Below are 13,505 nucleotides of genomic sequence, written 5' to 3' on the forward strand. Positions count from 1 at the left end.
TGTTCACTTACATCTTCAACGAGTCCCTGGCGAAGTCTGTGGTCCCCACATGCTTCAAAAGATCCACCATCATCCCTGTGCCCAAGAACAGCAAACCCTCATCCCTGAACGATTACCGGCCAGTTGCACTGACCTCGGTAGTAATGAAGGTGTTTGAGAGGCTGCTGAAGAACATCATCTCCTCCTCCATCCCAGACACCACAGATCCGCTGCAGTTTGCCTACAGATCCACAGAGGATGCCATCGCCCACGTCCTACACACCACTCTCAGCCACGTGGACAAGAAACAGGGTAACTATGTGCGAATGCTGTTTGTTGATTACAGTTCAGCGTTTAACACAATAGTGCCCTGCAGACTGTTCACAAAGCTGAGGGATCTGGGACTTAACAGCCGTCTGTGTGCATGGGTGTTGGACTTCCTCACTGGCAGAACTCAGGTGGTGAGGGTGGGCAGGTGCTTCTCCAACAGCATCACCATCAACACAGGAGCACCTCAGGGATGTGTCCTCTCGCCACTGCTCTACTCCCTCTACACTTCAGACTGTGTGGCCACCCATGGCTCCAACACCATTGTGAAGTTTGCTGACGACACAGTGGTGTTGGGTGCCATCTCCAACAACAATGAGGCGGCCTACATGGATGAAGTGAAGAATCTGGCATCGTGGTGCCAGGACAACCACCTCCAGCTGAACGTCAGCAAGACCAAGGAGCTGGTGGTGGACTTCAGAAGGGGTCAGCACAGAGACTACAAGCCCATTATCATCAATGGAGCTCCAGTGGAGAGGGTGCAGTCCTTCAAGTATCTTGGTGTCCACATCTCCTCAGACCTGACATGGGCTGCCCACATTCAGGTCCAGACCAAAAAGGCTAGGCAGCGCCTGTATCACCTACGACAACTGAGGAAGTTCAGGGTCTCTCCAAAGATCCTCAGGATTTTCTATACAGGCGCTGTGGAGAGCATCCTCACACAGAACATGACATCGTGGTTCGGGAACAGCTGTGTGAAGGACCAAAAAGCTCTCCAGAGAGTGATCCGTACAGCAGAACACTGCTGCAGGATTGCTCTCCCCCCGCTTCAGGACACCTACACCAGGAGATGCCGGACTAGAGCAGCGCAGATACTGAAGGACCCATCCCATCCTGGCAACAAACTGTTCCAACTTCTGCAATCTGGTAGAAGGTTCCGCATCTTCCGGGCAAGGACAGAGAGACTCAAGAGGAGCTTCTATCCCCAAGCCATCCGTGCCCTAAACACACACACCCGCCCTCTCACATCATCTATAATTGACTGAGACAGGACTCTTCCAGACACTAAACCAAGGCACAATGTACATTTCAATTCCTTTAATTTTAAATATGTTTATATTGTCTATCCTGTAAAATAGTCAGATGTCTATTCATATTAATGTACAGAATTCACCTGCTTGCTGCTACTACTGCACATTCACCCAGTGTATATACTATATGTATGTACATATATATATATAATGTTCTTCCTCTACACCCCCCCCAATTTTTGCACATGTCGAGGAGCGTGTCAGGCTACATTTCACTGTGTGTTATACTTGTATAACTATGCATGTGACAAATAAAGAACCTTGAACCTTGAACCATTAGTAATTCCTTTTGTGCATAATTTTATATTGTTGTTAATAATAAATTAATTAAAGCAACAAAACAACCTGAAGAGCCGGTTCGGAGCCGAAAGATCCGGATCTTTTTAGTGAGCCGAAACAAAAGAGCCGGTTCTCTAAAAAGAGCCGAAAATCCCATCACTAGTGTCGGGCTGTGAGCTGAAAAGCTACAGCCGGCTGTATGCGTCAACAACCGTGTGTGAAAAGTGGTCGTTAAAGAGATGCTGAAAAGCATGTTCATGCAAACATCGTCGTGTCTGCCGTGATATGTTTACAATGGGACTTCTGCTCCTGAACCTCTGCGCACAGCGTCTGCAAATCGGGGCTGTACGAAGTGACTTTCATCTTTACGCAGGACTGTAAGCTGTCCTCTGTGAGGCGTAAGCTGTGTTTGTTTTTAACATAGTTCATGGTGGAGAATAGCTGCTGACATAATGTGGATCCATAATTGGCCTACCTGGGGTTGAAAGTCTCGATAAATGCACGGCGTTTCGGCAGGCATACCGGCTTCTGCGAGTGTGAAGCTTATTTTGAGCGATGAAAAAATAAAAGAATATAATTTTATTTTTATATTTCAATATCACAATAATCTTCCAATTTAGAACTACAAGGTAAAAAAGAACTAACATAAGTAAAATACACTTCAGCTAAATACTTCTAATTTATTTTCCCAAACCACGCGGAGCTGCACTATAAGGACTAAAGAGCCGCAGGTTGCCGACCCCTGATATATACAGAGGAAAAACCCAACAATCATATGACCCCCTATGAGCAAGCACTTTGGCAACAGTGGGAAGGAAAAACTCCCTTTTAACAGGAAGAAACCTCCGACAGAACCAAGCTCAGGGAGGGGCGGGGCCATCTGCTGCGACTGGTTGGAGTGAGAGAAGGAAGACAGGATAAGGACATGCTGTGGAAGAGAGACAGAGATTAATAACAAGTATGATTCAATGCAGAGTGGTGTATTAACACATAGTGAGTGAGAAAGGAAACTCAGTACATCATGGGAATCCCCCAGCAGCCTACAACTATTGCAGCATAACATCTATATTCTTAAGCAAAAAGGAAAGTTTTAAGTCTAATCTTAAAAGTAGAGCTAGTGTCTGTCTCCCAAATCCAAACTGGAAGCTGGTTCCACAGAAGAGAGGGGCCTGAAAGCTGAAGGCTCTGCCTCCTATTCTACTTTTAAATACTCTGGGAACAACAAGTAGGCCTGCAGGGTGAGAGTAAAGTGCTCTAATGGGGTGATATGGTACTATAACGTCATTAAGATAAGATGGGGCCTGATTATTACAGACCTTGTATGTGAGGAGCAGGAGTTTGAATTCAATTCTGTAACTAATGAGACACCTAGGGTTGTTCTTATTTACTCAATCAGTGATGAATAATAAGATGTTCTTATAAAGCACTAAACTATTTCTTCAGGCTAAATGATGATCTTCTACATTTGTGACATGCCATTTCCTCTCCGGCTTACGAGTTATCTGCTTTAACCTCCTAAGACCCGAACTCTTCCACGGCATGCATTTTTAATTTCTCTTTGATATTTGGGCATATTGGGCCCCAGTGAATGTAAAAACAAAGAATTGCCAGATTTTTTTTAAATCTTATTTTTGTTTTTAAGAAAAATAAGGTAGCATAGAACAGTAGCAGTATAATGTCCTTGTAAGTGGATATTAGGCCCTTGTAGAGCAAAATTGAGTATTTTGGTCTAAATAACCCAAAATGTGATGTCCACATATGTGGACGCCAGGTCCTAGGAGGTTAAGCTACGTGTTTGGAAATTATACCACAGAGTCAAATATTTCTGATTTGAGGCTCTATTTTTCACAGGAGCTATAGTATCCAGAGTCATATGTAGTGAGGTAAAATTATTAACAAGATGATCGACCTCTGTTGGAGTAGTGTCCAGGTGCAGTTTGCACTGTGCTGCAAACTGCACTCATAGCAGCAGTTTGTGTGTTTCCTGATGTCTGTTAAGCTGATAGAAATGTAGCATTTGAAATCACATGGATTACTTTAAAAAAAGTAATCATTTACATCCTTTATGCTTACTCCTTTTCTGTACTGGTAGCTAGATGCTGAAGTACCACAAGCGCAATTTATAGACAAAAAAAACAAACAAACAAAAAGCCGCCAGCCCATATTAACACTTGAATATGGCACAAGGTTTTATCTCTTTCATCTCTTTTTATGTGATATCCCCTGGTGATTAATACATGAACAGTATTGTGTTGCATGTATTTGCTATTTAGACTCAAATCGGTTTGATGTTTGATAGCCTACAATGACGTGAAATAATAATTTCCATTAAATGTGTTTAATCAAAAGTAATGAGCCCGCTTTGAAAATGTAAGCGGTATAATGTAAAGTGCAGATAATTAAAAATTCTACGTATGTACAGTAACAAAGTATTTGTACTTCATTACTTCCTACCTACGTTATATAGTCTTTTCCTACATAATTTGAGCACTCAAAGCGCTTTCTAACTCCAAGCTTCATTCACCTATTCACAAACACAGTAATACAAGTACTTTTTGAACCTAACATTTATGCACTTATATTCCGATAGATACATTGTAGGCAACTCACAGTGGTTCAGAATGTTGGACAAGGATACTTTAACATGCAGGCTGGAGGAGCCACCAACCTTTCAATTGGTAGACGATTGATTATGAAAGAGTGCGTTTGTAGAGCATGTGGCTAAAACGGACAAGTGTCCTGGCAGGAAAGTGACATATAAACTGTCATGGCGTGACTGGGAGGAACAGCCAAGCCAACACATTGATCTGAACCTGAGTGGTGTTCTCTCACAAAACTTCTAGGTTCACAGATTGTCCATGATGAACATTATGATCAAGTAAAACCATGTTTGTGATAAGAGTTGGAACCAGGATGCCATCAGTCGCAGGTTGATGATTGATTTTGCAATTGTATCATTAGACCTGCTGTCATATCTTGCACATTTGGGTGAAAAGATCCATTCACCTGGTGGTGAACAGATCAGGTGGGAGGGGAGGATGCCAGACAGGACTGGTGTATCCACATATAAAGTGAGGGTGTGCTGGGAACCTCATTCTGATCTCCCCAGTGCAGGAGACTTTTAATTTCTGGAGAAACTGAGTCTGAATGGACCATGTTGTGCATCTCTATTGCTGAGGAAAGTATGGGGCTGTAGCCACCAGGGAGCCAAAAGGGAGCCAACACGCTGAAGGAGTCTGCTGACCTTGGCTAGCTTGTCGGATGCTGGAGAAAGGTACTAAGCAGAGCCCAGCTCTTGGAGTAGCTGAAGCTGAAGCATGTTGTATTATTGTAGGGTCTACCTTAAAATATAAAGCGCCTTGATGTGACTGTTGTTTCTGATGTTAAATTAGCTGGTATCTGGTGATAAAGTTCTGCTGATCTGCAGAGGGTGGTGAGATCAGCACAGCGCATCACCAGGACTGAACTGCCAGTCACGCAGGATGAGGAAGATGCAGCGGATCCTCTCTGATCCCAGCCACAGATTTTTCACACTCCTGCTGTCCGGCAGGCGGTTCAGGAGCATCCAGACCCGCCTGCCGGACACAGAGACGGTTTTTACCCACAAGCCATTAGGCTTTTCTGAACTGCTGACATTCTATACACACCATTACACACTCACTACAATTACAGGACTCTACACACTGTCACTTCAACTAATCCCACTTAAATGCTCATTGCACAAGTTTTGCACAAACTGTAAATACCAAAACTAGTCTCAAATTCTCTAAATATTTAATACTTTTTTCTCTTTATCATTATTATTACTGTTATTTCTGTTATTTTCTTCTTCATTTAACTGCACACTTTTATATGCTCATGTAAAGCTGAGGAGCACAAGCCAAAGAATTTCATTATGGGTAAATGTGGCTACACTGTTTATCTGTACATGACAATAAAACTTGAAACTGATCTGAACCGAGAACCTAGTTAGGTTGAATATGCTGAGGATCTCTGTGACCTCACCAACAAACCTTTTGTACTGAAGGAGAGTTGAAGTCACAAAGATAGTTTAAAAAAACTATTTGTGGTCCGCTTGGTGCAGCTTCTACAGTAATGTGGATAAAGTCTAAGGAGCTTGGAAAGAAAAGCGTCTGGACTTCTATAAGTTGCTTGAAGACGTTTCACCTCTCAACTGAGGCTTCTTCAGTTCTAGGGTCAAATGGTGGAGAGTCCCAGATTTAAACCCTGTTGGAGTATCCCCCCAAAGAGGGACAAAAGGACCCCCTGATGATCCTATACCTAATCACATGAGCCAAGGCGTGAAAACAGGTGTAGGTCACAATCAGCCAAGGTTTCGGGTGAGCTCATTGTGAAACCTAGCCCCACCCTATCATGTGATTTCCTCAGGTCTGTAAAACCTCTTACTACCTGTGCGCCCTGTCACAATCTTTTGGACATGGGCTTCAGTTGATATAAAATACTCGAGAATCACTTTACTGACTTGTGAATCATGATTCACAAGCCCAACTGACTCCTTCACTGACTCATCCCTGTTGCTGTTAGCAAACTAATTTCAATAGTAGAAATATATTTCGCTTATAATTAAAATTGTGGGGGAAAAAAAACAACAGCCAGTTTCTTAACAGAAACATTTCTGCTCTGAACTGGAAGAAAACACCCTGAGTAGAAAGCTCACATCAAAATAGCTCCTCAGTTCACAGTAGCATCGCTCTGCTAACAGCACATTTGAGTTACTCACCCCCTCCCTTCCTGTGCTGAATCGTAGCATGAACGAATCACTCATTCACCTCCTCCCTTCCTGTGCTGAATTGTAGCATCAATGAATCACTGGTCGTGTCCAAATTCATGGTCTGCATCCTCCTGAGGACGCATTTATCAAGATATCGCATATTTGCAAAAGTGCTTTGATGTTTTCGGAGACGTCTGTTACCCACCAGCTCGATAGCTGGCCGAGAGCTCGAGGGTCACTAGAGCCACTGAGAACGGCACAACTCCCGGCACATCATTTCAGATCACCGCAGACTTTCACTACTCAGGTTAAACATAATATATAAGTCACTTAGACAACCTAAAAATGTTATTGTTTGGCTTTTTTCAGTGTTTTATTTGTTCGTGAGTAAATCAGTTTGGCTGAGATTAAAGTTATTAGATTAGATTAGATAAAATAAAACTTTATTAATCCCCCGGGTGGGTTCCTCCTTGGTTGTGAAAACCAAGGAGGAACCCACCCGGGGGGATTAATAAAGCTCAATAAACGTCAAACAGAAAACTGATCAAACAGAAGTTTGAGATGGTCGAGAATTTACGCCAGTGTCCTGTTATATTTTCGATAGCAAGGAGCAGACGGCCGAGTTTATTAAACTCCACCGAGACAGCCTAGACCGTCCAATTTCACAGCCGTTTACTTCCGGCCTACCTGACCTTCTGAGGACCTGGCCCACGTAGACCGTGAAGGCCGGGTCCTCAGGAGGATGCAGCCCATGAATTTGGACACGACTACTCACTCACCCCCACCCAACCCCCCAACCTTCCTGGCTCACAGCTTCTTCTTCTACTTTTTGGTTGGCAACCACTGTTAAGGCACATTACCGCCCCCTGGCTCACAGCTCAGTGGACATTTAGATGAGAAAATATATATTTGACATTTGAGGAAAAAACTAATAAAATACAATAAAAATAAATAAAATAAATTTTCCCTTTAGAAATCGTAATTTTTTTTGCTCTTTTTTGCTCTATAAAAATAGTTGTTATTCTTTTTCAATCATCTTAGCAGTAGGATATACATGAAAAGAGAAACACATTAAGTTTGAGTGAAAATGTAATCTTTTTGCACTCTCTGGGCAACTGACTCAGTGACTCAAATGACTCAAAAAATCCGATTCATTTTTGTGAGTGACTCATTCAAACTCGATTCAGTAAAAACAATCAAATTTACCATCACTACTCCCTGCATTGCTTTTACTTACATTTCACATAGTTAACTTTTTTCTTTGTGGAAATGAGGCTATGGATTAAAATGCCATTGGGTGTCATATGAATACGAGGCCAACAATGGTGTAACAGCCTAGAAACCGGAAAGATAATTTTGATAAGGACCCAATGTTTGCAATTTTGCCCCTATACACCACCAGATTTTTAAATGAAACAAGATTTAAGGAGGTTAACAAAAATACTGCATGAACAGTTTAAGAATTACAGTAGTTTTATACTGAATCTCTGAATCTCACATTTTAAGAGGATTTTCTAAACTTGCTGACTACAGTACGCTTCGGAGTACGCATTTTGAGACCTATTATGTCACAGCGACGTGACCATGGCTGTCCCAATCCGAAGTGTACTCCAAATGCGGTCTCCAAATACGCCGTCGTTTTCCCCAAATATGAAGTTTGGTCCGCTGTGGACTTTGTGGTCCCATATATCGCAGAATTCATAGTGCGGCGGTGGGTGTGGATAATTTTGCCGAAAAAAGCGGCAGATGGGTTAAGCAGAGCGGCCGAAAAAGTAAACTTTCAAAAGTAAGTACTGAATATTATGTCACTTATTTATGTGCAAATGTTTAATAATGAAGAACATTAAAACATTACTGTTAGCCACATGTCGGCAAAGTTGCAAACATTAGCAATGTTAGTACTATAGCTGACCTTAATCTTACAGAGAATGTGATGATTTTATGGATAATTAAAGTCAGTCATATATCCACAAATACAACAAGATGAAAGTCAATGAATGCTGCTCGGTTTGCAGTCCTGAACATCACGGCACAAGCAGGATTCACTGCACTGTTAATGTTAGCTATGTTATATTGCTGCCTCTGTTCGGTGGTGTCGAGCCAAACGGACTTTAACGTGTTTTTGAACGAGCTGACGGTTCACTCGTTAAGCTGAAAGAAAGATGCTTTAATCACAGGACCATCACTGTACCATCTGGGAACTCTTCTTGTTGAGCACTCGTAATGACACAAACACTAAATCCTCCTTCTCTTGTGCTGTTTTGTAGCAGTGTATACACCTGAGACTGTCACCTGTCTGTCTGTCCTGCACTCTCTCTTTTTCTTTCTCTCTGATTGTGTAATAAAAGTATGAACATTCATTTATAAGTCACACTTGTGTTTGAATCCTGCAGCTTATCACACATTTGATTTCCATGTGTGACAACTGCAAGTGTCCGGAGTGAGGACAGACTGAAGGACCCACTGCTGCACATCATCTGTGAGGCTTTGCACCCCTGATGATCCACCAGGACAAACTCAGCAGTGTGTGAGGAAGAGGAGGAGGAAGAGCCAGCAGCAGCTGACAGATGGAGAGAATAGACAGACTGCTCCCTGTTTGTGAAGGACTGCTAGAAAAGTTTAAAATAACGAATTGTCTGTCCTGAATCAGTCTTATTAGGTAATGTTTAAATCATTTTATCATTCCAGTGTTTTCAGTGTGGGAGAAAGTACTCAGGGCCTTCAGGTTACACACTATGAAAGGCAGAAACAAGTTTAATATTCAGAAACCTAAAGTATGTATCAGCAGCAGAATGGACCTAAAAATAAATGTTTGTTTCAGTTCACTTATTGGTAATGCCACAAGAAAAACAATTGTGTGCTTGGTTTCAACGTAACTTTATTCTTTCATGAGTTATTTACAAGTTTCTCTTTGTTCACAGCCATTGACATGTCGAAGAGGTTAACACGTGAGGAGCGGATCGAAATTGTGTTGATATCTGGTGAACGCAGTCATTGCAGCAGATTTCAATGCAAGACACCCTACGAGACCACCCATCTCCCATGCTACAGTTAGCAAACTGCTTGCTAAGTTTCGTGAAACTGGTTCAGTGTTGGATTTGCCAAAATGTGGACGCAAGAAAACTGTCACTAATGAAGAAACATCAGTGGCTGTCCCAGCTTCATTCAGCAAGAGCCCACAGCGTAGCACTCGCCGCATGTCACTGGAGAGTGGCATTAGTCGAACATCCCTTCGGCGGATATTGGCTACTCACAAATGGCACCCTTACAAACTCCAGCTACTGCAGCATCTCAGCGAGGATGACCCAGATCGGCGCACAGAATTTGCAGAATGGGCAAAACAAAAATTGGAACAGGACCCTCAGATCACGCAGAAGATTTTGTTCAGTGATGAGGCAAACTTTTATGTGAATGGTGAAGTTAACAAACAAAACCACCGCTATTGGTCTGACACTAACCCACATTGGATGGATCCTCCAAGACTGTTGGAACAACAAAAGTGATGGTTTGGTGTGGTATATGGGGTACAACGATAGTGGGTCCATTCTTCATCAATGGAAACCTCAAGGCCACTGGATATTTGAAATTGCTACATGATGATGTGCTTCCCTCTTTATGCACTGAAGCTGGCACGTTCCCTGAGTTTTTCCAGCAAGATGGTGCACCAACACATTATGGGTGCCAGGTCCAAGCATTCCTAGATGAACAGTTTCCTGGAAAGTGGATTGGTCGTCATGGGCCAGTTGAAAAGCCTCCAAGGTCTCCCGATCTGACCCCCTTAGACTTTTAGCTTTGGGGTCATCTGAAGGCAATTGTCTATGGTGTGAAGATACGAGATGTGCAGCACCTGAAACTACGGATATTGGGTGCCTGTGCTGGCATTTCTCCTGCGGTGTTGCTATCAGTGTGTGAAGAGTGGGAGAAGAGGGTTGCATTGACAATCCAACACAATGGGCAGCACATTGAACACATTTTATAAGTGGTCAGAAACTTGTAAATAACTCATGAAAGAATAAAGTTACGTTGAAACCACGCACACCATTGTTTTTCTTGTGACATTACCAATAAGTTTGATGTGTCACATGGCCCTGTTCCTATTGAAAAAACAAAAGTTGTATCCAAGATGGCCGACTTCTAAATGGCCACCATGGTCACCACCCATCTTGAGGAGTTTGCCCCCTCACATATACTAATGTGCCACAAACAGGACTTTAACATCACCAACCACTCCCATGTTATTACGGTGTATCCATATAAATGGCCCACCCTGTACAATACAGTGCATTGTTAGTAGATCACCCTGCAATTGTGATATCACAATAATTTGACAGTTGTGGACAGGTGTATTTTTATGGCTGGCCTTACCGCATATGTGTTTGTAAGAGTTTCATTGTCAGTAAGTTAAACTAAACCATGTTTAGTAAACAAACAGGGTGAATTATTGCCTATAAAATATAATACATCTTACATATATATATAAAAATATTTACATGCTTCCATCTCCCGTTTTTGGTCCGTGACATCTCTTACTTTTCAACTCTTTTTCTCCCTTCCTCGTTCACAGACACATAACGGGTATGGCAGTCCATTCTCCCTGCAGCACGGACTACACTGCCCATGAGGCTAGATTCTTTAGGGCTATGCCTGTAACACTCTGCCTATTGCCTTCATATTAAATCATTTTTGTGAATAATTTTTTAAAATATTTCTTCACGTCATTATGTGGGCTACAAGTAGAGGTGACATCGGCCGTGAGATTGAGACACAGACATGAGAGCCTCTTAATGCGTGTTTTGTTTGGGTTTCCACCGGCGTGGACACCAAAAATATAGAGTTCATAGCCTAATGAAACAGGAAAATACAGCCATGTAATCCATTCATTTCAACAAAGTAACTGTATTCTGAATACCACCTTTTAAAACGGTAACTGTAACGCAATACAGTTACTCATATTTTGTATTTTAAATACGTAACGGCGGTACATGTATTCCGTTACTCCCCAACACTGTTGCTAATCCACTTAATACCATCTGATTTTTTTTTGCTACATTTATTAAAGTGTTCCGTTCTGATTTTGCTTTGTTGATTCTGAAGTGTACATATTTTTTCTCATATATATGACACAAATATTGTTGAGCTATATACCATTCTTCTTATTTAAGCTATTTCTTAAGGGCCACTTTAGATAGGTCTATATAAAGTGCTAAATGTTGTTTATTTATGAATGTAAATTTGTTGTATTTTCTGTAGCAATTTAAAAAAAAAAAAAAGGCTATTAATCTGCATGTGTAAACATGTATGTAAATTCTTGCGCAATTGCATGAGATAAAAGAAAAATATAAAACTACTACTACTTTCACATATTAAAAAAATAAGAGACAGCTCTGAGGGAATGTAGGGGGAAGGTAATTTATGTATAACTGTCCGTATGTAATTTAAACATTTTATGGTGACATATAGTGCCCTCCCTCCTCCCAACAGACACACACACACACACACACACACACACACACACACACACACACACACACACACACACACACACACACACACACACACACACACACACATGTGTACACACTCAGACAGACGCAAACACACACATGCAAATTGCAAATTCCAACTTCAAATGGAATGCAGCATTAGGTCATAAACTTTGCAAAAATCCCTTGATCCAGGTCTTAAAGAGCCAAGTTATCAATGGAGAAAAGCCTGCAGCCAAAAATAATAACTAACACTTAAAAAAAAAAAAATCAAACAGAATATGAAGACACTTTAATTTGACATTCACAGGTTTGTTTAGAATGTTTTACACTATAAATGTCATCACATTTATTTTCAAGATAAAAGGAGCCTATCTGAAGGGGTTCTTTAAGACCTGGAAGCAAATCAAACACCCTATCCCCCATTTGTCATGGAAACCACCGCTAGCCATTGGTCAGAGGTGGTAACCATGGTAATAAATACAAACCACTGAGATGGTGTCATCAGGGTAGGTGGATTATTATAACAACGAGTTAACCGCCGTGTCCCATTCATCACACTCGCATACTGCGACACCCAGCTGGCAGTAAGCCTTGGGATGAATCTATCTGCTCTCCATAGTGAGTTATGTGTATAGGCACAGGGACAGCTTGAACACTGGCTAATTACCACCTGATAACAAGCAGTTTGTCAGCCAGGGTTATTACTGTGACTTCAAGTTACTGAGTTTAGGAAAAATCTGGATCTCTTTAAAGCTCAAAGTAGTTTAGCATGATTTTCTCTTTCATCTACATATACAGAGAGAAGAACTGTAGGAATTAGGAGAGGGATGGTATGCTAGGCAGCAGGTTAGTAGTGTGAATGGTACATGGCAGTGCAGGTTGGCCAGCATTGTTATACTGATCCACCCACCTTAATGGGGATCCTTTTGGTGTGGCGATGCCATAGCCTTTTGAGTCCAGGTTTCCTCCAACTTTCATTGTGTCACAGGGTTTCCTCTGCTCGATGTACTCATTCATGGTGGACTCCAGCAGGTAAGCGTACTTTCCCTTGGATTTCCTGACACGCTGGACACCCTCTGATGTTTTCTTGACAAAAACTGAAGGTTCTGCGTTTTTCATGTACTGCCACATCTTGTCAAACAAGGCGATTTTAGAACGCTAAAAAAGAGAAACAGACACAGATAGTATGCGATAACTTAATTTTTATAACTTACCTTTAGATAACCTGTAATGTATGTAAAGAAGGCGTTTACCTAAAGCACTTTTGAAGGTAAAGAGAGTATGACTGTAGCCTGAATGAGTTGATGCATCATCCCACAAGACAATATTCTAAAACTAGCTCCATAATGCTCCACTGGGCAATGTTGTTAAGCCTAAATTGTAAAACTGTTAAAACCTAGTAATACTGTAGGTTCTGTGGGGATCAGGGAAATTATTTTACTGCTACTGTTCATAACCATCATCTTTATCATTGCATTAATCAGCATTGCATTAAAGCATTTATTGAAGCTGTTAACATTACATTAAAGTCTGTATTACAGGTGGTATCATAATCATGGAATATTCTTTCATTGCAGGAGCAACTGTAATCATTTTATACACATTGCATTTTGGTGCTTATTAAAGAGTTGAAGCTCGGTCAGTTAATTGATGGTCAGAAGCTTTGTCCGG

General features: G+C 41.5%; 1 protein-coding gene across 2 annotated transcripts in view; it reads right to left on the reverse strand.

Moving 5' to 3' along the window:
• The window catches only part of LOC146667450 (glutamate receptor 2-like), a 114,823-nt gene that overhangs the window by 45,623 nt on the left and 55,695 nt on the right, over positions 1–13,505 (reverse strand). For both annotated transcript variants that reach the window (XM_085409122.1, XM_085409121.1), the window contains exon 16: positions 12,745–12,992. In XM_085409122.1, the coding sequence (XP_085265248.1) occupies positions 12,745–12,992 (248 nt within the window). The remainder of the gene's footprint in view (positions 1–12,744; positions 12,993–13,505) is intronic.

The sequence above is a fragment of the Rhamphochromis longiceps genome, linkage group LG6 (assembly GCF_057381845.1).
Source record: "Rhamphochromis longiceps isolate RC_006_pf linkage group LG6, R_longiceps_female_GT1.1, whole genome shotgun sequence".
NCBI lineage: Eukaryota > Metazoa > Chordata > Actinopteri > Cichliformes > Cichlidae > Rhamphochromis > Rhamphochromis longiceps.